We start from the raw sequence: 26867 nt of genomic DNA, 5'->3' as shown, positions 1-26867 counted from the left end.
CAAATGTCTTGGAATAATGGTGGATGATGATCTTCAGAATTTATACAAATTCATTAACATCCCTCAACTTAGTAAAATTGAGTAGGTAGATGAACTTATCCATCACTCTAACTGGCAGGGTTGACTGTGTAAAGATTGCAGTACCTTTTCCAATCCTTACTCATTCCACTACCTCAAACCTTATTGAAAACTTAATAAGCATGTTGGGAAATTTATTTGGAAGTAATGTGCCAAGGAAAAGTTGAGAGGCATCCGGTTGTCTGATTTCAAAAAGCATTATTTGGTAGCCCAAACGAGATTCATTTCTTCATTTTGTTGAGAGGGATGATACCCCCTCCTGGGTACAAATTGGATTGTACTCTCTAAAAGAGAAAGTGTATTATGATTTCATGTATAAATGGAATTCCAAAATTAAAGCCAGCAGGACAGACACCCCCATTTTAAAAGACTTGGTTGAAATATGGTGTGAGACCTGTGGAGGTTCTGGACTGAAAAGAGGACGGTCACCGAGGACACCTTTAAGACAATGAACTTTTACCCATGACTTTGAACAATAAAGTTTTGAAAACTTGGTATCAGACAGAGATACAAAGTCTAGAAGATTGTTATGAAAAATTATTTTTCATGTCATTTGAACAGCTGAAGAAGGCTTATGACTTGCCCAATAAGACCTTTTTTTGTTTCCTTCAGTTACGATCCTTCCTTAGGGCCAATTTGCGCCCTGAAATGACTCTACTGGGACTTACTGAAAAGGAGAAACTACTCCATGAAAGAAATGTATACAAGTTTATTTCTGGAATGTGTTTTTTATTGATGAGTGAGAGCCCAAAGCTAGGTTTGTGTAAACTTGGGTGAGATGAGAGTCAGACTTAAGCACAACTCTGGTCAGATCTATTTCAAGGAAGTTTTTTTAGTTTCTTTTTCTTTGTTCTTTCTCTGTTTAATAGGACTTGTTATCGAGGGGAGAGGGTGGAGGGAGAGGTTCTCTTGATGTTTTGTATTTGGTTTGATTGTTGTCAAATGTATTTAAAATGATAGATAAAATATTTCAAAATTAACATAGAATGAAAGATTTCCTTTTTATGATTTCAGAACATTTCAGAATGTTTAAAGCCAATGAATTACGACGGAAATGCAATCACTGTTCTAATTCCATAAACATTGCAGCCAATCTATGCCCACAGGCACCCGTTAACAACAGTGTGATAATGACTATAGACTCTGTTCATATGCTACTTAAGGGATAAATAGAAAAGGATACTGGGCAAAACCCCTCAGCTCTTCAAAATAATTCAGTGAAATCTTTTAAGTCCTGAAAATGCAGATGTGGCCTCAGTTTAATTTTTAATCTGGGACTCACTAAAGGACTTTTCGGTTTTATTGATTTTTCTCCCCCTCTCTGTATTATACAATCAGTTTGTTTACATTTCTTTCTTTGTTTACATGTGTATGCTGAGTACAGTTTTTTTTTGCACCATCAATAAGTGGTAATTCTTCTTCATCTGCAGGATAAAGAATCTCAGGGTTGTCTGTGATGTCATGTAGGTACTTTGACAATAAATTTGAAAGCCAACACCTTCCATCACATTGCATTTCCTTCACTGGAATGTCACTGGAGGTGTGCATATTCAAATCTCTCAAATAGTTCTTAAGCCCAAAAACTTCTAATTTTGAGGTGAGATTGTCACCATCTGTGCCATGGTTGACATGAAAGAATATCCTTTGGTTCTGGAAGAGGCAAAGAATCATTCCTGCCATAATTCTTCCCATTTTCTCATTTTTATCAACAGAATCCAAGCAAAGTGTTCAGTTCTCAGATCAGTCTCAAACACTCTGAACATTATTACAATAATTGACCTTTAGAACAGTTTCAGATAGCCCTTCATTAATTCAAGAATCTGAGATATCCATTTCCTGTAGCCTTATCTCTGTGGTTCATTTAACCGAGGCAAACATTTCAGGGTCATCCAGCAGTTAAAGTTAATCAGTTTTGTGCCTGCTGAGGGCTGGAATTGAGATCTACTGAATTTCCCTGTAAAGATTGACCTCACTTCATGTATGCATTGTCTGAAAAACCAATGTGGTTAATGTGTATGTATTAATCAAACATTGAAATGCAGTTTTGAATGAGCTAATGATATTTAATTGTGGTTTCAGATTCAAGTTATCAGCTTCACAACAGAGCATAACTGGGACTCCCTGGAGGTCTTTGATGGTGGAGATATTACAGCAACAATGCTTGGCAGTTTTTCAGGTAATTTCATCTCATCGAGCAAGTTAAAACATTAACCGCAAACGTACTAGTTTTAAAATGGGTCCAGCAGATTTTTAATTATTAGTGTTCATTAATACATTAATAAATCGATTTATGTATTCCTCATATTCCACAAGGCCAACTTTCTATTTTTTAATCCACTTTTGTAGATTTTCAGTCTAAAACCAGGTTGATGCAAGAGGATGTTTCTCCCTGGATGAAGAATCTTGAACTAGGTTTCTCAGTATCAAAAGAGCAGTAAACTGTTGAGGACCAAATTGACGAGTCAGCTCTTCCCTCTCCCCGCCGCCCCCACCACCCCACCCCTTCCACCCTCCCAGCCCTCTACCCCCCCCTTCCCCCCTCACCCTCTACCCCCCCCCTCCCCAACATGTCCTTATTTCCCCCCCCTCAGAAAAGGGAAGCTTTGGAATTCCCTGCCCCTCGAGGGCTGTGGAGGCTTTTATTGATTGCATTCAAAACAGGAGATTTTTGGACATTGGGATAAGGACAGGGCAGAAAAATCGTGTTTGAAATCGAAGTTCAGCTCTCATCTTGTAAAATGGTGAAGTGGGCTCAAGGGGCAGAATGACCTTCTCCTGCCTTGATGTTATGTTCATACATCAAGGAAAGTTACTGAACCTTACGTCTCTGGTATGTAAAGTCTCTGAATGCAGGATCTAAACCCCAGATCAGTTGGATCACCCTCAGGATAGATTCCCTTCAAATCTTGAAGCACTGATAAAGAAAAATTAGATTGCTTAGCATGGCTCCACTATATTAAAGTCGTCACTCTGTCACCTCTGAGATACATTAAAAAATCCTTTCACAACTCAGTGAAGTGAAGACATGAGATTCCAATTTGCTTCCCCTTATTGTCTGCTTTTTGATCAAGATTTAAAAGTACCCAGTGCAAAGTAAATGAGTTTTTTTCTGATTTTGGATTAGTAACAGGTGCACAGAGGTGCAAATTTGCATGTTCTGCTTTGAGTATGACATTAAAAAGAATCCGTGGGAGAGTAACACATTAGAACAGGTGACGTTTCAAACGAGGCAAGAAGATTAAGATCGTTTACGATCGATAACTTCAAATTACTGTTACAAACAATTTAGACGTTCGCCTGTTATTTGATGTAGACTTCACGCATTGATAGGAGGTTACAGTGCCCTCCATAATGTTTGGGACAAAGATGTATTTTCCTTTATTTGCCTCCTGTGCTCCACAGTTTTAAATTTTTAATCAAAAAATTCACATGTGATTAAAGTGCACATTCTTGATTTTATTCAAAATTATTCATGTACATTTTGGTTTGACCATGTGGAAATTACAGGGCTTTTTATGCATAGTCCCCTCAGGGCATGATAATATTTGGGAAATTGTATATTAAAGTAATTATGTTTAGTACTTTAGTAAAACTTCAAAGTCTGCAGACACAATGCTTGAAGTAAAAATGAAAGATGGAGAAACGTCGCAGGTCAGTGAACTTTATATAACAAGATAAAGATAAATAACTAATGTTTCAGGCTTGAGACTTAGTACATGCATGCAATGACTGCTTGAAGTCTGTTATTATAGACATCACCAGGCACTGAGTATCTTCTCTGATGATGCTCTGCCAGGCCTCTACTGCAGCCATCTTCAGCTCCTGCTTGTTTCGGGGGCTTGTTCCCTTAAATTTTCTTTTCAGCAAATGGAACTCATGCTCAATTGGATTTATCTTGGGGGACTGATTTGGACTGACTTCTGAACGTCAAAAATACCCCAAAAGAGATGGTTGTTGACTTCGAGGGCACGGGGGGAAGCACGCTCCACTGACCATTGACGGCTCCACCATTGAGGTTGTCAAGAGTATCAAGTTTCTTGGAATGCACCTGGCAGGGAACCTCACCTGGTCTCTAGTACAAGCTCCGTAGCCAAGAAAGCCCAGCAGCACCTCTACTTTCTGCGAAAGTTGAGGAAAGTTCATTTTCCACCCTCCATCCTCACTACATTCTACAGAGGATCTATCAAGAGAATCCTGTGCAACTGCATCTCCACCTGGTTTAGAAGCTGTACCTCCTTGGACTGCAGGACCCTGCAGAGGATAGTGAAATCAGCAAAAAAGATCAATGTCCTTGAAGGATATTTACAACTCTTGATGCAGGTGAAAGACAATAAACATTGTGAAAAACCCACACACCCTTCATATAAACTGTTCTCCCTTCTGCCATCTTGTAGGAGGTACTGCAGCACTCGGGCCCTTGCGTCCAGATTGGGCAAGAGCATTTTCCCCCAAGCCATCGGATTCCTGAATTCCCAGAACATTTGGAGTTTGGGTACCATGAAATGTTAATGTACAAGTCTTAATATTTTAAATGTGTTGAACTTCTATTCTAACCTATATTTATGTAAATGTGTTCATTGGTCCTGGAGAAATGCTATCTTTACTGTGTGTAATGCAACTGATTGCGCTCGGAGAAAAGTGAGTCCAAACACTCTTTTAATAGCTTACAATCAATGGCCAGTAGACACAATAGTCCTCAGGTGAATCTGAGGTAAGGTGGGAAAACCAAGGTTTATATTGGGGTAGGTGAGGGTGGAGCCAAGGGAGGAGCTAGCCATCTGAACAATACATAGACAGTGAATTCCAGTTCACTGCACTATGTGAGCATAGTATGAGTGACAAATAAAGGTGATTGACATCCTTTATGGCTTTAGCAGTATGTTTGGGATCATTTTCTTGCTGTCGGATGATGCTCCGTCCAATGAGTTTGGAGGCATTTGCTTGAACTTGAGCAGATAAAATATTTTGATTCAACTCAGAATTCACTTTGCTACAGCCATCAGCAGTTACATCTCATCAATCAAGGGTGGCAGTACCTGTAGCAGCCATACATGCCCAGGCCATATATCCCCACCACCACATTTCACAGATGAGGTATTATGCTTTGGATCTTGGGCAGTTCCTTCGCCTCCTCACTTTGCTCTTGCCATCACTCTGATGCAGGTTAATCTTGTTCTCATCTGTCCACCAGATCTTTTTCAAGAATTTGGCAGGCTTTTTTAAATACATTTTTTATCAAACTGTAATCTGGCCATCCTGTTTCTTGGTGTCGCCTCTGTATTTCTGTTCATGAAGTTTTCTCCAGACAGTAGTCATTAACACATCCATGCCTACCTCCTGAAGAGTATTTCTGATCTGTAGGACAAGTGTTTCGAGATTTTTCTCCATTAAGATGAGAATTCTTCTGTCATCAACAGTGAAGGTCTTCCTTGGCCGACCAGCTCTTTTCCAATGACTGAGCTTTCATCTTAATAATGTTCCAAACAGTTGATTTTGGTAATCTTGAAGTTTGGGTGATACCTCTTACTGATTGTGATAGTGTGGGATCCTATCACCTCTGTATATATTTGTATAGAGTGATAATGATTGGCTGAGAGCCGTAGCCACACCTACGGGCCAGGTCATAAGTTGCCGCACCTAACTAGATCCAGGTCAGTCTGGACTGGTCGACCTCGATGTACTACGCTCCAGTCTTTTGGTAATAAAAGCCTTGGTTTGAATCGACAAGTCTTTGAGTTATTCAACGTGCTACACTGATTGATTCTTGTTTTTCAGTCTCATAGTGGCTTCTACGTGGTCAAACCAAAATGTATACAAATAACCTTGAATTAAATCTGTTTTTTTTCTTTGGCTTGGCTTCGCGGACGAAGATTTATGGAGGGGGTAAAAAGTCCACGTCAGCTGCAGGCTCGTGTGTGGCTGACCAGTCCGATGCGGGACAGGCAGACACGATTGCAGCGGTTGCAAGGGAAAATTGGTTGGTTGGGGTTGGGGGTTGGGTTTTTCCTCCTTTGCCTTTTGTCAGTGAGGTGGGCTCTGCGGTCTTCTTCAAAGGAGGCTGCTGCCCGCCAAACTGTGAGGCGCCAAGATGCACGGTTTGAGGCGTTATCAGCCCACTGGCAGTGGTCAATGTGGCAGGCACCAAGAGATTTCTTTAGGCAGTCCTTGTACCTTTTCTTTGGTGCACCTCTGTCACGGTAGCCAGTGGAGAGCTCGCCATATAATACGATCTTGGGAAGGCGATGGTCCTCCATTCTGGAGACGTGACCCATCCAGCGCAGCTGGATCTTCAGCAGCGTGGACTCGATGCTGTCGACCTCTGCCATCTCGAGTACCTCGACGTTAGGGGTGTGAGCGCTCCAATGGATGTTGAGGATGGAGCGGAGACAACGCTGGTGGAAGCGTTCTAGGAGCCGTAGGTGGTGCCGGTAGAGGACCCATGATTCGGAGCCGAACAGGAGTGTGGGTATGACAACGGCTCTGTATACGCTTATCTTTGTGAGGTTTTTCAGTTGGTTGTTTTTCCAGACTCTTTTGTGTAGTCTTCCAAAGGCGCTATTTGCCTTGGCGAGTCTGTTGTCTATCTCATTGTCGATCCTTGCATCTGATGAAATGGTGCAGCCGAGATAGGTAAACTGGTTGACCGTTTTGAGTTTTGTGTGCCCGATGGAGATGTGGGGGGGCTGGTAGTCATGGTGGGGAGCTGGCTGATGGAGGACCTCAGTTTTCTTCAGGCTGACTTCCAGGCCAAACATTTTGGCAGTTTCCGCAAAGCAGGACGTCAAGCGCTGAAGAGCTGGCTCTGAATGGGCAACTAAAGCAGCATCATCTGCAAAGAGTAGTTCACGGACAAGTTTCTCTTGTGTCTTGGTGTGAGCTTGCAGGCGCCTCAGATTGAAGAGACTGCCATCCGTGCGGTACCGGATGTAAACAGCGTCTTCATTGTTGGGGTCTTTCATGGCTTGGTTCAGCATCATGCTGAAGAAGATTGAAAAGAGGGTTGGTGCGAGAACACAGCCTTGCTTCACGCCATTGTTAATGGACCATCCTCAACCGATGGTCAGAACACTTCCAATCTCTTTTCAGTACCAACCGCTCAGTCCAAGATTCCGCCCTGCTCCAGCTCCCTCAACAGCCCCTAAGGCTAGAGCTGGATGAGGTTCCCACCCTGGATGAGACATATAAGGCAATCGAACAACTGAAAAGTGGCAAAGCAGCAGGTATGGATGGAATCCCCCCAGAAGTCTGGAAGGCTGGCGGCAAAACTCTGCATGCCAAACTGCATGAGTTTTTCAAGCTTTGTTGGGACCAAGGTAAACTGCCTCAGGATCTTCGTGATGCCACCATCATCACCCTGTACAAAAACAAAGGCGAGAAATCAGACTGCTCAAACTACAGGGGAATCACGTTGCTCTCCATTGCAGGCAAAACCTTTGCTAGGATTCTACTAAATAGAATAATACCTAGTGTCGCCGAGAATATTCTCCCAGAATCACAGTGCGGCTTTCGCGCAAACAGAGGAACCACTGACATGGTCTTTGCCCTCAGACAGCTCCAAGAAAAGTGCAGAGAACAAAACAAAGGACTCTACATCACCTTTGTTGACCTCACCAAAGCCTTCGACACCGTGAGCAGGAAAGGGCTTTGGCAAATACTAGAGCGCATCGGATGTCCCCCAAAGTTCCTCAACATGATTATCCAACTGCACGAAAACCAACAAGGTCGGGTCAGATACAGCAAAATTAAATCTGTAATGTGTACTTTAATTACATGTAGAAATGACATGCTTGATTACTAATTTAAAACTGTGGAGTGCAGTGGTAAATAAAGGAAAAAGATTTTTTTGTCCCAAACATTATAAAGGCTGCGGTGTGTTGTCGTACCGAAAGCAGGCACAAGACTTAAAGACTGATCAAGGGGCTTTATTCCACTTAAAAGTCCCTGCTGCAGTTAGCTGTGCTGACTCCGTGTGACTGAACTCGAGGTGTCAGATGTGGCTTATAATCCCGGCGGATGATTGACAGCCGGCCAGGTGTTGTCTTGTCCTCCAGTGCTCTTCCTGCAGGTACACAGGACGCCCCCTGCAGTAGGTTAGTGGTGTATCACTGTAGGTTTCACATTCATCTGGTTCTTTTCAAGGGAAGGAATTTACCATCCTGAATTGGCCTGTTTATGACTCCAGACCTATCAATGTAGTTAACACTTTACTTTTCATCAGTTAAGGCAGCTAAGAATGAACTGTAAATATTTGTATAGCTGCTGAAGAGCAAATAATTGTGTTCAGCTAGTGGTGATAAATACGTGAAATTGACAATCTTTCCAAAGGATTCCAAACACTTTATGTGATATTGAGCATCATTTATGTGATGGGATCAATGTGCAAGGGAGGTGAACGTATAGCATTCAGGAGAATTAAGTACTATTTAGGAACATCTGCCATTTGAGATGAAACATTCTTGCCAGAATCCTAGCAAATGTCACCCCAAGTGTTTTGATTAAATGGGTTGATTAAGGTTTGTCCAGGCTGCTGTGTTTTGCAGAGTTTTCTAGTCCAATATTCCAGGATCTAATGTACAAACCTTTGGTTTTCCTCTCATACTTGCAGTGCTTTCTGCTTCCAATATTTTTCAACTGATGGTGCTTGTCAAACTTCACCTGTATTATCTATTCTAATCTGATGATGTACCTATATGCTACCGTGAAAGACGTTAGGTCCTACAATTATAAAATATCTGTGGTAGTTTTGGACATTGATCACACTGGACAACAAATTTTTTCAAAAGGTTTGCTTCCTGAAAAAAAAGAACCTATTTTGGAATTTCTTGTCTATCTAAAAATGGTACATGATAGGAACATTTTAAGGTAATTTTCATGATCCGCAGTCCAAAATCCGTAAAGTACACATGGTGTCCAGGATGCAAAATCTTTGTTGTCCAGTATTATGTTAAAATATCTTCTAACTCAAACATGTTGTTTTTTTCTCATTTTAATTACACCAGACTCTGATATAATTATATGTGATAGCCCATAAATTAATCATTTGCAGAATGTGTTATTTTTTTTCATGGAAATGGAATATACTGCAAAATATTGAATTTTGCCCCAGAGAATCATCTGTAGCTCCAGAGAACTTTTAATTAATTTTGAAAGTGGCTATTTTGGATATTCTGTATCAGAAAATATTTGAGTTAATAACCGTTCAGAATGTGAATGTATTCCACATCAGCAATGAACAGTGGAATATCAAAAGTAGAAAATACTTGTTTAAAACCACACGTGCTATAACTTTGTTCAATCAAAGTTTATTTATATTTTAAGGTTAAGAAGGTGATATTTGAAAATGGAGGGTTCATTTCTTAATACATTCAAGGTTTGTGGTGAGGCTTGAAATGAGAAAGCTGCAGATGATGTCATTGTAGTTGATTCACAAAAGTGCTGGAGAAACTCAGAAGGTCCCACAGCATCCATAGTAGGCAAAGATAACTAGCCAACATATCAGGCCTGAGGCCTTCATCAAGGTATGAGCAAAAATCAGACAGGCACTGGTATTTAAAAAAAATAAAGGGGGAGAGGGTGGGGGAAAAAGAAGGAGCACAGGCCAAAAGCCAAGAATCCATAGGTGGACATTGATAGGAGGGCCAGAGAGAAATGCTAAGAATTGATCGGGGGAGAGGTATAACTCTGTCAGTGGTTTTCAAACTGCCCCCCTCCAAACTCACTTTCTACCTTAAGCAATCCCTATGTCATGTGATCTGTGATTAGTTCTTCTTTTCTTCTTTGGCTTGGCTTCGCGGACGAAGATTTATGGAGGGGGTAAAAGTCCATGTCAACTGCAGGCTCGTTTGTGGCTGACAAGTCCAATGCGGGACAGGCAGACACGGTTGCAGCGGTTGCAGGGGTAAATTGGTTGGTTGGGGTTGGGTGTTGGGTTTTTCCTCCTTTGTCTTTTGTCAGTGAGGTGGGCTCTGCAGTCTTCTTCAAAGGAGGTTGCTGCCCGCCGAACTGTGAGGCGCCAAGATGTACGGTTTGAGGCGATATCAGCCCACTGGCGGTGGTCAATGTGGCAGGCACCAAGAGATTTCTTTAGGCAGTCCTTGTACCTCTTCTTTGGTGCACCTCTGTCACGGTGGCCAGTGGAGAGCTCGCCATATAACACGATCTTGGGAAGGCAATGGACCTCCATTCTGGAGACGTGACCCACCCAGCGCAGCTGGATCTTTAGCAGTGTGGACTCGATGCTGTCGGCCTCTGCCATCTCGAGTACTTCGATGTTAGGGATGAAGACGTTCCAATGAATGTTGAGGATGGAGCGGAGACAACGCTGGTGGAAGCGTTCTAGGAGCCGTAGGTGATGCCGGTAGAGGACCCATGATTCGGAGCCGAACAGGAGTGTGGGTATGACAACAGCTCTGTATACGCTAATCTTTGTGAGGTTTTTCAGTTGGTTGTTTTTCCAGACTCTTTTGTGTAGTCTTCCAAAGGCGCTATTTGCCTTGGCGAGTCTGTTGTCTATCTCGTTGTCGATCCTTGCATCTGATGAAATGGTGCAGCCGAGATAGGTAAACTGGTTGACCGTTTTGAGTTTTGTGTGTCCGATGGAGATGTGGGGGGGCTGGTAGTCATGGTGGGGAGCTGGCTGATGGAGGCCCTCCGTTTTCTTCAGGCTGACTTCCAGGCCAAACATTTTGGCAGTTTCCGCAAAACAGGACGTCAAGCGCTGAAGAGCTGGCTCTGAATGGGCAACTAAAGCGGCATCGTCTGCAAAGAGTAGTTCACGGACAAGTTTCTCTTGTGTCTTGGATTTTTGCTCAGATTGAAGAGACTGCCATCCGTGCGGTACCGGATATAAACAATGTCTTCATTGTTGAGGTCTTTCATGGCTTGGTTCAGCATCATGCTGAAGAAAATTGAAAAGAGGGTTGGTGCGAGAACACAGCCTTGCTTCATGCCATTGTTAATGGTGAAGGGTTCAGAGAGCTCATTGCTGTATCTGACCCAACCTTGTTGGTTTTCGTGCAGTTGGATAACTATGTTGAGGAACTTTGGGGAGCATCCGATGCACTCTAGTATTTGCCAAAGCTCTTTCCTGCTCACGGTGTCGAAGGCTTTGGTGAGGTCAACAAAGGTGATGTAGAGTCCTTTGTTTTGTTCTCTGCACTTTTCTTGGAGCTGTCTGAGGGCAAAGACCATGTCAGTAGTTCCTCTGTTTGCGCGAAAGCCGCACTGTGATTCTGGGAGAATATTCTCGGCGACACTAGGTATTATTCTATTTAGGAGAATCCTAGCGAAGATTTTGCCTGTAATGGAGAGCAGCGTGATTCCCCTGTAGTTTGAGCAGTCTGATTTCTCGCCTTTGTTTTTGTACAGGGTGATGATGATGGCATCACGAAGGTCCTGAGGCAGTTTTCCTTGGTCCCAACAAAGCTTGAAAAACTCATGCAGTTTGACATGCAGAGTTTTGCCGCCAGCCTTAAGTTAAGTTAAGGATTGCTTCAGGTGGTATGTGAGAGTAAAGAAAAAGGTTTGAAAACCACTGTTTTACTCGTACCTTATTGACTCGTTATGTGCACGGTTTCATAACTCCAAAGGAAATGGGCCAATGACAATGTTTCTCAAGCAAAATATTTCAGTAACAATTGGGTCCAGAGCAGTGGTTCTTAACCTTTTATTCCCTACTTTCATACCACCTTACCAATCACAGAGCACTTGTGGCAAAGGGATTGCTTAAGATGGAATGTGAGTTTAGGAGGGCAGTTTGAAAACCACTGCTCTAAGAGAATGTAGAGTTGAAGGAAAGGAGTCAGGGGGATAGGCAAAAGATCGAGAGCTGGAAGAAAGAGATGGGGGTTGGTGGAAGCTAATTGGAACTGGAGAAGTTGATGTTAATGCCATCTGGTTGGATGGAGTCCAGATGAAATATGAAATGTTGTTCCTCCAATTTGCAGGTGGTCTCTGTTTAGCAGTGTATGAGGCCGTAGACAGACAAGTTGAAATGGGTTGCAGTGGGAGATCCCTGCTTTTACAGCAGACAGAGTGAAGGTGCTCAAGGACGTGATCTCCCAATCTGCATAGAGGACACCGTAAAGGGAGCACCAGATGCAGTAGATGACCCCTGTAGATTCACAAGTGAAGTATTGTTCAAATTGGAAGAACTGTTCTGGCCCCCAAATGGTGTTGAGAGAGGAGGGATAGCTGCATGTGTAGCCACCAATGGGGTGATCGGTGAGAAGGGATGAGGGACAAGGGAATCATGGAATCATCCAGAACCCGGGGCCATGGTTTGAGGATAATAGGCAAACCATTTAGGACCGAGATGAGGAGGAATTTCTATACCCAGAGAGTGGTGAATCTGTGGAATTCATTGCCACAGAGGGCAGTGGAGGCAGGTTCATTAAATCTATTTAAGAGGGAATTAGATCTATTTCTTCAGTATAAGGGTATTAAAGGTTACGGAGAGAAGGCGGGGACGGGGGACTGAACTTTAAGATCAGCCATGATCTCGTTGAATGGCGGAGCAGGCTCGAAGGGTCGAATGACCTACTCCTGCTCCTATCTTCTATGTTTCTATGTTTTTTTTTAAGAGGGGAGGGAAGGGGAAGATATGCCTGCTGGTAGGATTACTCTTATACGGAGCAGAAATTGCAGAGGATGATATAATGGAGGTTGAGGTAGGGACAAGGGAAATCTTGTCCTTTCTTGAAATTTGGTCCATTGTGGCCAGGGCAGATGTGGGATAATAGAGAACATGTGGATAAGGGCCAAGTTGAAGGTAGTAGAGGAGAAGCCACATCTTTTGAAGAAGTAAGACCTTTCACATGATCTTGTATGGAAGACCTCATCCTGGGACCATATAACCATTTACGGAGCGGAAACAGGCCATGTTGGCCTTTCGAGTCCGCACCGGTTCACTGATTTTGTGCGCCCTCTAATGGCCCCGTTCTTCTTCTCCAATTATTAAGGATGGGGTTTCAGGGTACAAAAGCTTAAGATAGCATGGTTCCAGGGGAGATTTTACTTAACAAAATTGCTGGAATTCTTTGAGAGAGTAATCAGTGGGACAGGCAAAGGTGAGCAAGTAGTTGTGGTTTATTTGGATTTTCAGATGGCCTTTGACAAGAGGCTGCTGAATAAGACAGGAGCTCATGATATTACAGGAGAGGTACCAGCGTGAAAAGATTGGCTGAAGATGAAGAATGGGAATAACGGGGGCCTATATCCTGAAAGGCTGCATGTAATTAGTGGACGGAAACAAGCAAACTCCTTGGCAAGCAATAAGTCACTAAAATTGCTTACATTAAAAACTACTCCTTGTACTTGAAAATTACACGTAGATTCAAAGTAATTAAAAAATTACTTACACTATCTAAACTATATATAGGTACCATCCACAGAATCCTGCAACGGGACAGAATATGACAACATTAATGTCCTTAACCCTCAGTAATTTTTTTCAGAAATGCATTGAAATTAGTAAAGTCAAGGATCCTTGTGCACCTTATAGGATGTGAAGAGGTGTGGTCAAGGAAACCGTAGGAGTTGAGAGTTTGACTCTCTAGACGGAGACAAAGAGATCAAGGGGAGAGTGTGGTGAGTGATAGACCAAGTGAATTTCAGTTTGGGATGGAAGTTGGGAGGAAAGTGAATAAAGTTGACAAGCTTTTGATGGGTACATGAGACAGTACCACATTGACAATATAGCAGAGGAAGAGTTGGGGAGTCTTGCGCTATGTAGGTTTACAGCATGGATTGCTCCACAAAGCCGACAAAACGGTAGGCATAGCTGGTGCCCACATGGCTGCCACGTTTGAGAAAGTGGGCTGAATCAAAGGAGAGGCTATTGAGGGTGAGAACAAGTTCTGGCAGGTGGGGGAGGGTGATGATGGAGGGGACAGGTTGAGCCTGTTGTTGAGACTGAAATGAAGGGCATTGAAGCCTTTGGGTTTAGGTGCTTTCTGATGCGAATTCGTGATCATGGCAAATGGTGTCGGAGGATGGACTTCAAGTAGATGTTTGCCACTTCCTTTCCAGAGAAAGAAATGGGTAAAGTGATCACCCCATAACCACTGAGCAAGGGTTTCCTGTCTGACAATAATGAAGGTGGTATCAGAAATCTACAATTGGGGAGCACCCTCTCTTCTGTTGAATGTATGTCAGAAATAAAATAAATCAAGTTGGAGTCGAAGATAATGAAAGAGCATGCTTTCAATAATTATTTCTGTTTTGTCCATTCACAGCCAGAAATATTTAATTAAAATTTAACTGTACTGAATGAACAATATCTTAATTTAAAGCTTGCTTTAGATCAGTGGTTGTCAACCTTTTTCCACTCACACACCACTTTTAAGGTATCCCAATGCTATGGGTGCCCTGTGATTAGTAAGGGATTGCTTAAGGTGGTCTGTGAGTGGGAAGGTTAAGAATCACTGCTCTCGACCCAATTGTTACTGATATAATTTGCTTGAGAAAAATTGTCATTGGGCCATTTCCTCTGGAGTTATAAAAAACTGTTCACATAACAAGTCAATTAAAACAGTGGTTTTCAAACTTTTCCACTCACAGATCACCTTAAGCAATCCCTTACTGATCACAGAGCACCGATGGCCTAGGGAATGCTTAAGGTGGTGTGTGAATGGAAAAAAAAAGATTGAAAACTGCTGCTGTAGATAAAGCACTTGAACGTTAATAAAACTATATGACTATAGTAATTTGTGATCTGTTTCTGCTGGTTTCGATGCTGTCATCAACTCCTTTCAGTTCAGTTTAATCTTTGAGATCACTTTGAAAATGCAGCTGATTTATCCTCAAGAATTTGCAGCTGAGAAAGTTAAAGTTACCTTGGGATTTGCTTGCAGTTGTTCCCACCACTTCTACCGTGCGGATGTGAATTATGACTATTGCACAAAATATCAATGATGCAAATCTTTGCTCCATTTGGCCAATTGTGGCATTTTATGCTTCCTTAATTCTTGCACTGAGAACCCCTAATTATCCCAAATGCACTCTATGGTACGCCCAGGTAACCTTGGGCACTGCTTACAAAAGCAAATAAAAGAGAAAGAGCTTCAGGAACCATCTTGTCATTGAAGGTTGAAATTCCACTGATAGCAAAATGTGCGCTGCTCTGAAGTATGACCTCACGGCACAGATAGATCTTGTGCACATGGTGTTTTGCAAATGTTTCTTCAATATAAATGTGACTGCACATCACATATTCTTTAACACCAGCTTTCTGGTGCCACGTGCATGTAGCAAACATTCATGTAAAATTTAACCCGATGATAACAACCATTATCTAGAACCTATCAGAAGAAATGAATCAAAAGTAGCTCCATGGCAAGAAGTAATGGTTGATGGATGATTTTATTGGTGGGATCAGTCTGCAATGCCTAACTTTTCATCATCTAGGTTGAAACCAAGTACATAGAATACTGCAAATTAATACAAGCTCTTCAGCCATTGATGTTGCGCCTACCTATATCTTCCTACCTTGTAATCCTTTCATCCATGTGGCTGTCTAAGAATCTCTTAACTGTCTCAAATGTTTCAGCCCCTGGCAAGTCATTCCATGCGCCCGCAACTTTCTGTATCTATTTTAAAAACAGCCTAACCCTGATGGCTCCCCTAAACTTTCATCCATGCACTTTGTGCAGACATCCTCTTGTGTTTGCTATTCCCGCCCTGGGAAAAGGCACTGGCTGTTCACCTTATCTATACCACTCAGAATCTCGTGGACGAGTGGTTCTCAACCTTTTTTCTTTCCACTCACGTACCACTTTAAGTGGTATGCTCTGTGATTAGTAAGGGATTGCTGAAGGTGGTATGTGGGTGGAAAGAAAAAGTTTGAAAACCTTTGTTTTAATCGTACCTAACTGACTCGTTATGAGCACTGTTTCACAACTCCAAAGGAAATGGACCAATGAGAATTTTTCTCAAGCAAAATATTTCAGTAAGAGTTGAGTCTAGACCAATGGTTTTCAACTTTCTCTACCCACTCATTGGATCTTGAATGTTGCAACTTGAATGCTGAAGTTTGCTTCTAAAGCCAGAGTAGTTTACCAGCAAAATGCAGAAAGATAGGCATTAATTTGTTTCCTTTAATTATCATGCAATGCAAAAAATGTAATGTACATGATGTACTTCAACTTTTGCCTGCCATGAAGGTAAACAAAATGTTGCCATGAGCATTCCCCAGTGCCCCCAGTAGTGTCCCGCAGCCTCTGCAGCTGGCACAGACCCCAGTTCAATCCATTGGCAGCCCAAGGTCCAGATTCAAACCTCGACAATCAGGAAGCTTTCAGCACCTGAGGTGCTTTGGGAGCCTTCTTGTTTTCAACAGTCTCTCAAATGCCAGTTGCAATACTTGGTTCCTAAGCACCATTCTCCAGTTGCCCGCAGGATGAGGAATCCTTCAGTAATAATAATTATAGGCAATTTATTGACAATCAACTGGAGTTATCAGAGCCAACACATTATCTACAGTTTTGGTTATATTTATTTTCCTCAGTGTTCCCTTTGGGTTTAAGAGGAGAAGGAATGTCATAAAATTTTGGCGATCTCTTCCAATTCCTTTATTTTTTTCATGTTTTACAGGCACCACAGTTCCTGCTTTGTTGAACAGCAGCTCCAACCAACTTTATTTACATTTTTACTCGGACATCAGCGTTTCTGCAGCTGGATTTCATCTGGAATATAAAAGTAAGAATTTTCAATAGGTATTGAAAAGTCAAGCAAGAAATATGTATGAGATAAACTCTAGATTTACACTTATTTAACCTACATTTCCTATTGCGTGGCTTTCCTTGATCTACTTTATGGACTGACTGTACGTTCCACCATTCATTCCTCCCTTGTAATGGTGACATTCTTGTCCTTGATACACTACACCTTCATTTTATCTTGCACTTTATGGATAAGCAATGCTCAGACACTCCCCTTGGTGGGCTAATATTTTTTATTTTGGTCATGTTTTTAACTACATACTCCAGTAACAAAGGCGAGCTTGTGGAGCAAACATGGGCTTTAATGCGATTGGTCTGAAAATGCTTCAGTTCAGAAAATGTGTATCAAAGTGGTTTTCACATGATTCAGTCATCGATTTGGTAGAATCACAAGGACCTTTTGTTCTAAAACGTATTGTGTAAAGTTACGAGCCTTTGTGTGGACTAATTGTATCATGTCCCAACTAATATGCAGAAGTGCAGATTTGCCTCTCTTCTACCACAGCTTTTAAAGTGGTTGGTCCTATCAACTGGGACTATCTTGGGGTAGATTTCACCAAGTATGATAGGTTTAGAGGAGGAGAAACTCTGGCATGTGTAAGGGCATCATATACCTCTGAAAGAAATGGAACATCATCCCATCGGAGGCAGCTGGTAATGGTTGCAGCCACCAGGAGAAAGGGGAAAGTTAAACAAGAATTAATGGAACATATAATGAGCACTTACCTGTGCGAAGTTTGATGATTGTTATTCAATGGGAGTTGGTGAGTCAACGTGAGATCCCATCCACTGGATTCCTTTCCAGTCCAGAGGGCAGAATCCACTGAACCTAAATGAGTTAAAATGGATGAACCAACCATAACACAAACCTGTGACTGAACATTATTTATTACATAACAAGCATCTTTATCTGTAATCAATGGGTCTCCTGTCTACAGCCTTTTTCAGTCTGCTGGGTGTAGGATAGAGGCTGTGAACTCTGCTCCTCTGAATTTAAAGGCTTATTGTAGAACCTATTAAAGGTTCTTTTATTACTCCATCCTGCTTGACAGAGGATATCCCATATGGGGACCAGGGCCTATTGGCAGTCAAGGTTGCCGCTGTTCTTGTTGAGTGGGACCCCAACTGAGTAATATCCACTCCAGTCACTCTCATGACCTCCTGCAGCCATCTGGCCAATGTCTGGGAGGTGACCCACTGATGCATTTTTTTTAAAATAACATATAAAACCTAATATGTTTTGTACATACAACTTATCTTTTTAAATATTCCAACACACATAACTGCTCGTCCTCTCTGTATGCATTCAATGAGAATTTTGTCCCAATTCTCCCTTGCCTGTTATGTTTTAGAATGTCTGAACTTGAATGCTTACACAGTCCTCCTCCCAATGGATATAATCCATATGAATGTGAGACAAAGTTTCTACCCTCTGGGCCGAGGTCAAGGCCACTAACATGACCAACTTATAGGACAGGCTACGTAAGCCTAAACTGGAAGTTGGCGACAATAGTCTTAAATAGTTCAAAACAATCTTTACGTCCCAAATTTCTTTATATCTAGGTACCAGAGGACACAAGTGAAACACTCCTTTCATGATTCTTTTGATCAGGGGGTGGTTATTCATCTCAGTCCTGGAGCGTCAAGAAAGCAGCCAGTGCACTCTGTGCTGTATTCACCGCGTTGAAGCCGTCCCTACACATAGAACATATCGGTTAGGAAACGCAATATGCCTCCAAAAGAGGTTGACTGTTCATTCAGTCCATTTTGGGCACAGTACTTTTTCCATTTCCTCATATAGGAGGCATACTGTTTTTGTGTAGACTTTCTCCAAGACACACGGAGAATGTCCAGAGTTCTAGGCTGCAGAGAGTTTATGTTGATCCTCACTCTCCGATCCTGCAACCTAGCAAACTTAAGTGAGACAATGGATGAGATACCTTTGACACCGGTTGGATTTGCAGATCTTTGTTTTTCGTGAATACTAACGGACTCCCCACCATAGGCTTTAGGATTGTATGGGGAACCAAACCCATGGCCCCATCCTCCTGTATCTTATTCAGGCACTTTGCCACCAAAGCGAATGGGAGGAATGCATAAAAGTTATATTTAGCCCAATCTAAGGTAAAGGCATCAATGGCCTCCGCTCAGGGATCCGTCAATCAGGACACATAGCATTTAGCTGGGACGCGAACAAATCTATCTCTGGCATTCCATAGGTGTCTGCTAGCATTTTAAAGTATTTCATCCCCAGAGTCCACTCAGTGCTAAAATTGAATTTCCAAGATATCAGGTCCACCTGGGTGTTTATCCATCCTGGCAGGTAGGCGGCTGTAACCCAAATATTTATTTGAATGCACCAGAGCCAAGTCTCAATGGCTAGCTTGTTACAGGAGGCAGGTTTAAGACCTCCCATATTATTGAGGTAGGCTACTGCTGAACTGTTATACAACCTCAGCAATACACAAATGTCAGCTTCTCTCGCACAGAATGACTAATGCTAATAAGTCCGCCAACATTTCCAAATAATTGATACCATATTTTGAGGCCTCCCTGAGCTCTCTGTTCAACCATCTGCCTCCAGCAGAGACCTTTAGATTCACTTCACCACTAGCATCTGATCTGATCTCCACGACCACCTTTCTGAGCTGGCGAGATGTTTTCGACCCACCATTCAAGATTGGATCTGGTCTTCCTGGTTAATCACATGGGTCTGTCAAAATGTCCCCAAGCTACCTTAAGAACTGAGATTTTGTCCCTTTTCAAGAACCTGTAATTTAGAGGAACCTGTAATATTGTACCACCGGGAAAGCCGCCACTAGTTTCCCAATCAACCTGGCCACCTTTCTTATGGAGGGACGAGACTGTGTCATGAACCCTCTGCAGGCTGTCCTAATCTCTGCCACTTTATCCTCGGGCAAGGTAACTTTCATGGCTTCTGTATCAATAATGAAGCTGAGGAATTTTAGCCTCTTAGTAGGTACTAGCACTGATTTCTCACGGTATATAAGAAACCCCACGTGGCTTAATAATCTTGAGGTGGCTACTACTGCTCGTTTTGTTTCCTCGACCGATCTGACAACAATAAAGATATTGTCTAGGTAACCCATTACCATGTGTCCCTATTTCCTGAGTCTTGCAAACACCGGCTTCAGTAACTTGGTAAATGCCCTGGGTCCCAAGCTCAGCCATTCAGAAAAGCCTTATACTGCCATAGCTCTCCCTTCCAAGTAAATTTCAAGAATTTCCTGCCCTGTGGGCAGATCGCGACTGAATAGTATGCGTCTTGCAAATCTATTGAGGCCATGTAATAGCCCTTGCATAACAGCGGAATCACAGAATATACGTTATGTATTTTAAAATACCTGTACAAGACTTATTTGTTAAAGTCCTATAGATCCAGTATCACTCTAGTGCCACCACTTCTTTTAGGTTGCATGAAGATGTTTGATACAAATTCATGTTTTTCATGTCTACAACGTTCAATTATGTTTTTCTTTTTTAATGCCATGATCTCGGCATGTATAGCCTCCATCAGTTGCAGTCTGCGTATTTATGTATATAGACCCTTCCTCCATATGGGAGGGGGTTTCTGGGGATCACATTTTATTTTATAACCCTTTACTGTCTGCCAAATAAAAGGATCAGTGGTAACGTTAAACCATCTGTCATAGAATACTATTAATCGACCACCAACTGTTAAAACCTTGTAATTATCAAGTGCACTCAACTGTTTTTGCATAGCATTGACTTCCTCGACCCACCTTGTCTGTGGGCTGGAGTGTTCTGGGACCACCGCCGTGAAACACTTTGAGCGGGAAAATTCTGCTGCCACTATCTCCACTGAGGGCGTAGCCACTTGGAGCGGGAAGCCGCCATTTAAATAACCCTGCGACTTGTGATAGGGGTGAAACATCACAGGTTCTCTTGCCTGTGCTCTAGAAGCTCTGACCACATCAGCTGCTGCCTTCTATAACAGCCCAAAGCATCTTGTTGAGTCTCTAATAAATTGTGTAAGAATGGAATGCAGTGATACCTTTTACCATTCACCCCTGCAGTCTTTGCAATTTCATGTCTTTTTACCCTTGTGAGAATGTTCAAATTGTCGCATAAAGTTTACCTTGGGCACCTCCAACAGAGGCCAGTTAACAGGGGAGGGGTATTTCTTGATGGATTCTTCTAGTACTGTCTCCTGAAAAGCATTCGATACCATACCATACACTTCATTACCGGCGCTTCATCATCTTCCCATGCAAAATTATAAATGTCCTCCCCTTCCTCTGATGGTGTAGGAAACTTACTCACCATGGCCGACACCAGTTCCTCCAATTTATCCAGACAAATTACAATTTTGTTGCTGGTTGAGGCCTCTGCTCTGTGGCAGGCCTTACTCTTGGACCTCAATTGAGCCGGTGCCAGTCATACAGAGACCACGCCCTTCCTCGGGCTTTATCTGCGACTGGAGGTTATTCACTCCTGTCGAGCGGGAGGCTTCTTCGCTATGTGATTCATTAGGTTTGAATCAGGTCCTACCTGCTCTTGTGCAGGGTACTCCCCTTCACTGCTGCTCATTGTACTGAGGACCAGTCGCCTTCTGCAGCTCACCTCATGCGACGGTATAACAGTATCACTGCCTGTTTTTTGAGACCCCAATTCCACAAAGCCAGGTCAGTGCAGCCATACTTGGACCCCACCTTCAGCGAAGGTAGGTCTCTGGTGCCTGATCCCACACCCAGCAGAGGCATCGCTGCTCCACAGCTGGGTCACTGCAGCCCGAGCACTACAGGGGCTCTTCCTGGAGGCCTTCCTTCTCAGACTCTTGCCTCCCGGCCCCAGCCCCAGCCCTTCATTGGGACCCAGGAACCACCTGCCAGTCATCCTGGACCTCTTCCAATACACCTCCACCTCCAGAAGACTACATCGGGGCCTCTCCTCATTGGGACCCAGGAACCGCCCACTGGTCATCCTGGAAATTTTTTTCTGCTCTCCTCCTTCTCTGGAGGGCTTGTTTGGGGGTTTTGATTCCATTTGTTGATCGCTCTCTTACGATCTTACACTGATTTAGTTGTTTTTCACTCCCGCGTGCTGCTCTTCGCAAGTAAATGGACGTAATGGCTGCGCATGTGCAGATGGGATCTCATGTTGGCGAACCAACGTACATTGGGAAGAATATTGGAAAATGGCCATCTTATTGGAGCATTCAGTTCTGGCTTCTCCACCATTCATGCAGGTTCATTTAAGCCTTGTAATGAATGTAGGAAATTGGCCTTCCAGATAAGGGCTGGTCCCTCTGTCACTGCAGGAGAAAGACACTGTTCCACCACCGCCTGTGGTGTGGTGGAAGTTCAGAGATGTGAAGTATCCCAATTGAGTTTCTTGAAGTGAGGTACAAATTTAATTAAGTACTGGGATACCCACAGGGATTTCTAACTACCTGTGGTAGTTTACAAGCTTGTTGTTAGCTGTATTAAATTTGTTTTGTCAGACATTGATTCATTCCAATTAACCTGTCATAGTAACAGGTCTATGGTGGACACCATCTCACTGGCTCTACACAAAGCCCTGGAACACCCAGACAGCAAAGATGCACACATCAGGATGCTCTTTATTGTCTATAGTCTGGCATTTAACACCATCATCCCATCAAAACTGATCAGCAAACTTCAAGACCTGGGACTGAACAACCCACTGTGTAATTAGATCATGGATTTCCTCACCTCCAGACCACAATCAATGAAGATTGGTAAGAACTTCTCCACAATCTCCATCAAAACTGGAGCACCACAGGGCTGCTTTCTTAGCCCCCTGCTCTACTCACTTTACATCTATGAAAGTGTGGCTTGGTACGAAAATAACACCATCTGCAAATTTGAGGACGATGCCATGGTAGTGAGTTGTAAAGAGGAAGGGGATGAGTCAGCGTACAGGATGGAGACTGAAGACTTGGCTGAATGGTGCACCAACAACAACCTTGCATTTAATATCACCAAAACTAAGGAGCTGATTCTGAACTCAGGAAAGGAAAGCCAGAGTTAAACAATCCAGTGATCTTTGGGAGAATCAGAGGTGGAGAGGCTGAGGAAATTTATGTTCTTGGGAGTCACTATCTCAGAGGATCTTTCCTGGAGCCAACACATCAATGACATTGTGAAGAAAGCGGGTCAGCACCTATGCTTCCTTGGGGGTTTGCAGAGGCTGGTTATGACATCAGAAACCCTGGCAAATTTCTCCTCAACCACAACTCAATTAGAGACTCATTAAAGAATGCTTACTTGTGCATTTTATTGATATTCTTTTTGTTCTCTTTGTATTGCACAGTCAGTTTGTTGGCATTCGTTATCAGTTACGGTTCTTTTATTTGTTTACATGTTTACGTTGTGTACAGTTTATTTTTTGCACTACCAATTAGTGGTAATTCTGTTGCACCCACAGGACAAAGGAATCTCAGAGCTGTATGTGATGTCATGTATGTACTCTGACAATAAATCTGAGATACAAAGAAATGAAGTAATCTTGTCACTGCATTGCATTCAGGCAACATAAAAAAATTAGTTGTCTTTGAATTTTCCTCTGACAATTTTGACTGCCCATGTAATATAAATTGAATGGCACTGTTGACAATTACAAAAGATTTTCATTTTCATTCATTAATGATGTGACCACGTTGAAAAATAACCTCTGTACAAGCATTCAGGGCTTATTGCTGACTGCAATTCATGTCCTGGCTGCGTTTTCAAAACAGTGTATTCTCGAGTTCCATTACTAGTCCTATTTAAATAGGACAACTTTTATTCAACACTGATGAAAATGGTTTTGGAAATTCAGAAATGTAAAATTGCACAAGCTGCTGAAGGGAGATGTGACAAATCCTGCCTTATTTCTCTCATCGATCTTGGATTCAGAACTCGTGATTGAAGTTAAGGTTATGGGTTTGAATTGAGGTGTGGATATGTTTCTGACAATAAGCTTTGAAACTACAACTTTTGATTTTATAAAATTGAAAAATGAATATTTGAAAAATCAGTTAAATTCTTAATTTATAGTCACATTCAGTTTTACAAACATAAGCAACACTAATGATAAAATAATTATTCCTATTTTTAAAATGACTCAATTGAAACTCAATTGATAGGCGGGGATCAACCACCGTCTTTGGAACAGCATTCCTGTTCTGGAATTTCTATTTCAGTCAAATGAACGTTTATGGATGAAAAATGTATCTCCACAAGGGTGATGAGGATTTCAATACCTAAATACTCGCTATTCCTCAAGAATTAGATTAATTTATCAAAACTGAAAGAAAATCTGCTCCAGTTTGCCAACCGAGATGAATCTCCTGAGATTGAATGTTTAATTACCTACCATAGGTTGGCAACAGAAAGAAAAAATGTTTGATTATTTCATTGAGTAATTTGCAGAAAGTCTGCAATACACCTCTGAACTTTAACTCCAAGACTGATGGCAAGTCTGGCAAAATCTGGCTTAAAACACAGCTTGAAATTATTGGACAGATTTAAAGATAAGTCAACTGATCTTACAGTCTTTAAAATCAAGAGATATACATTAAATACATTGCTTCATTTTCCATTCTTGAGGGCAAATAGTTCAAGTGGAGAGGTTAAAATTTAATTGGGACATTCAATGGAGGGTTGAGTATCCTCCTTACTGATAAGAGGAGAAGTGGCTGTACCGCAGGTGGTGTCGGTAGGGGGGAGTCATTGAAGGGAGGCAGCATTGCAATACTCTTGGCACAGATGGTGACAAGTTTATTGCTCCTTTGACTTCCTATTGGATTTGGAAACATATACAAGACCTAATAATCCATAAATTTATCGCAGACACAATACTATCAACTCTTTCTCCTAGCAAACCTTGGGGGGGGGGGGGGGGGGGTAGGGGGGAAGTAACATGTTTTAAAAAGAATTGGTAAATTTTTAATTATTATGTAGAGCAGATGTGCAATAATAGGTGACTAGCCATGGTCGAGGTGAGGAACCCCCTATCCAAGGTGAACCTACACAAGGCAGCAGGACCAGACAACATACCCAGTTGAATATTGGACAATCTTCATACCCACGGGTTTCAAGACAGCCACAATTATCCTAGTACCAAAGAGGATGACAGTGACAGGCTTTGATGACTATTGCACGGTGGCACTGATCTCCACCCTTCTCAAATGCTTCGAGCATCTGGTGATGGAACACATCAAATCGCACCTCGCTGAGAACTTGATCCATTTTGAATTGCCTACAGACGGAACTATTCCATTGATGATGCGAGAGCCTTCTCTACCACTCTGTCCTGTCCCACCTGGAGAACAATAACTCGTATACCAGGCGGCTGTTCATTGACCAGCTCGTTGTTTAATGTGATCATAAACCAGAGGCTCATGGAGAAGCTGAACTCACTGCACTCATCACCCCTTTTCTATAACTGGATCTGGACTTCTAAATAGAAAGGCCACTGTCTGTCTGGGTCGGCAGCAAAATGTTGAACACCATCATGCCGAACATTGGCACGCCTCAGGGCTGTTTGCTCAGCCTGCTCTTGTTCACACAACTGACCCGCGACTGCTCTATCAGATCCATCTCCAACAGTTGTTGGTCTCACCAGCAACAATGATTAGTCACACAACAGAGAAGAAGTGGAAAATCTTGTGAAATAGTAACAAACTGAGTCTCACGTGGGCAAGATGAAGGAGATGTTTATGGACTTCATGAGGACCAGTTAAGACCACCATGTTGACTCCACATCAACAGCTCAAGAGTGGAGAGAGTAGAGAGCATCAAGCTCTGCAGGTGATGGTTGTACCAAAAATGCATCAATATCCATTGCTGCTGTTTTTCCACACACAAGCTTTAAATTAGCTTGAAAAAAACCCACTTAACTAATAAATCACAAAAAACTCCAATTTTCAATCCAAAAGGATGAGCCCCCATAAAATGTTACAAGCCCAGAGGACCCCAAAACCTAGCAGCAATAGATATTCACCAAGACATTGTTACTTAAACAAAAGTTGCTTTTAATTATCTTTAAACATGAAAACAGAATCACACTTTAACTTATCACTATTGGCTTAACTAACCTAACTTAACCCCCTTCTAATTCTAAGCACAATTGTGTGTGCAAGTTCAGAAAAGTTCTTTGGTTCACAGTTCAATCTCACTTCTCATTCCTCCAAGTTTGCCAGTTGCAGGCAATTCTTATACTGTGCACAGAATTTAACATGCATAAAGTTCACCAGGCTTTGGTGCTCAAAAGCCTAATGGTTACTGCTCGGGAAGGTTCCTATTGGTTTTCAGAGAGAGGTGTGTTGTTCCAGGAGATCCACAACTGAGGTACTTCCCTCAGTCACCTCAGTGTCTTGCCAAGAAACTTGCCCCTATCAGGGTTCTCCAGGTGATAACCTCTTTCTTTCAGGTCACCACAGAGTTCCTTTTTATTTCCCTTATTCCAAGTGAAACATTAGACAGGCAGTCCAAGGTGCATCTATCATGAAGCACAAGGGCTGAGACTAGTAGGCCATCTTTCACACTGGAGCTTCTGTTTCAGTTCCAGCAACTTCTGTTGCTTGACACTGCTTTCTCACACACTCACAGACTGAGAGAGCCTGTTTGACTCTCTCTGCTTGCAAAACCACCTGACCCTCTTACAACAGTAAGTCTTTTGTAGACAATAGGGCACCACCCTGCTCTTTCATCTGTTGCTTTTGGGTAAACAAGAACCCATCATTGACCTCTCTCACTCTTCAAAGGACCTGCAAAAAGGTGTGAGAAGCCACTGTGTCACCTCTCCTCTGTTGCTTTAAAAGGCAGCAGTCCATTTATTCCACAACATCAGTCCAATTAACACCTACTTGTGAAGTCCCAATAGGCATTCATCAAAGTTTCTGTAAAGTCTCTGTGGTCCTGAAGTCTCCAGTATTTCAAACAAGGTATGTTTTAAAGTGTTTGTATGTAATCTACTCTAACCTTTCCCACTTTATCTCCCAGATATATTTCTATATACTTTGTCACAATATAGAGATATAAAGAGAAGACCGGAGAATGCTGTTTCATCGGGTTGTACTTG

The 26867-nt window shown here is 42.4% G+C and overlaps 1 protein-coding gene across 1 annotated transcript in view; it reads left to right on the top strand.

Annotated features, from left to right (window-relative positions):
- The window catches only part of csmd2 (CUB and Sushi multiple domains 2), a 539567-nt gene that overhangs the window by 310107 nt on the left and 202593 nt on the right, over positions 1-26867 (top strand). The window contains exons 29-30 of the mRNA XM_069896324.1: positions 2158-2254; positions 16669-16773. Of these exons, the coding sequence (XP_069752425.1) occupies positions 2158-2254; positions 16669-16773 (202 nt within the window). The remainder of the gene's footprint in view (positions 1-2157; positions 2255-16668; positions 16774-26867) is intronic.

This window comes from Narcine bancroftii, chromosome 8 (assembly GCF_036971445.1).
Source record: "Narcine bancroftii isolate sNarBan1 chromosome 8, sNarBan1.hap1, whole genome shotgun sequence".
NCBI lineage: Eukaryota > Metazoa > Chordata > Chondrichthyes > Torpediniformes > Narcinidae > Narcine > Narcine bancroftii.
Note: the sequence above shows the minus strand (reverse complement) of the source record. Positions and strands in the feature narration are given on the sequence as shown.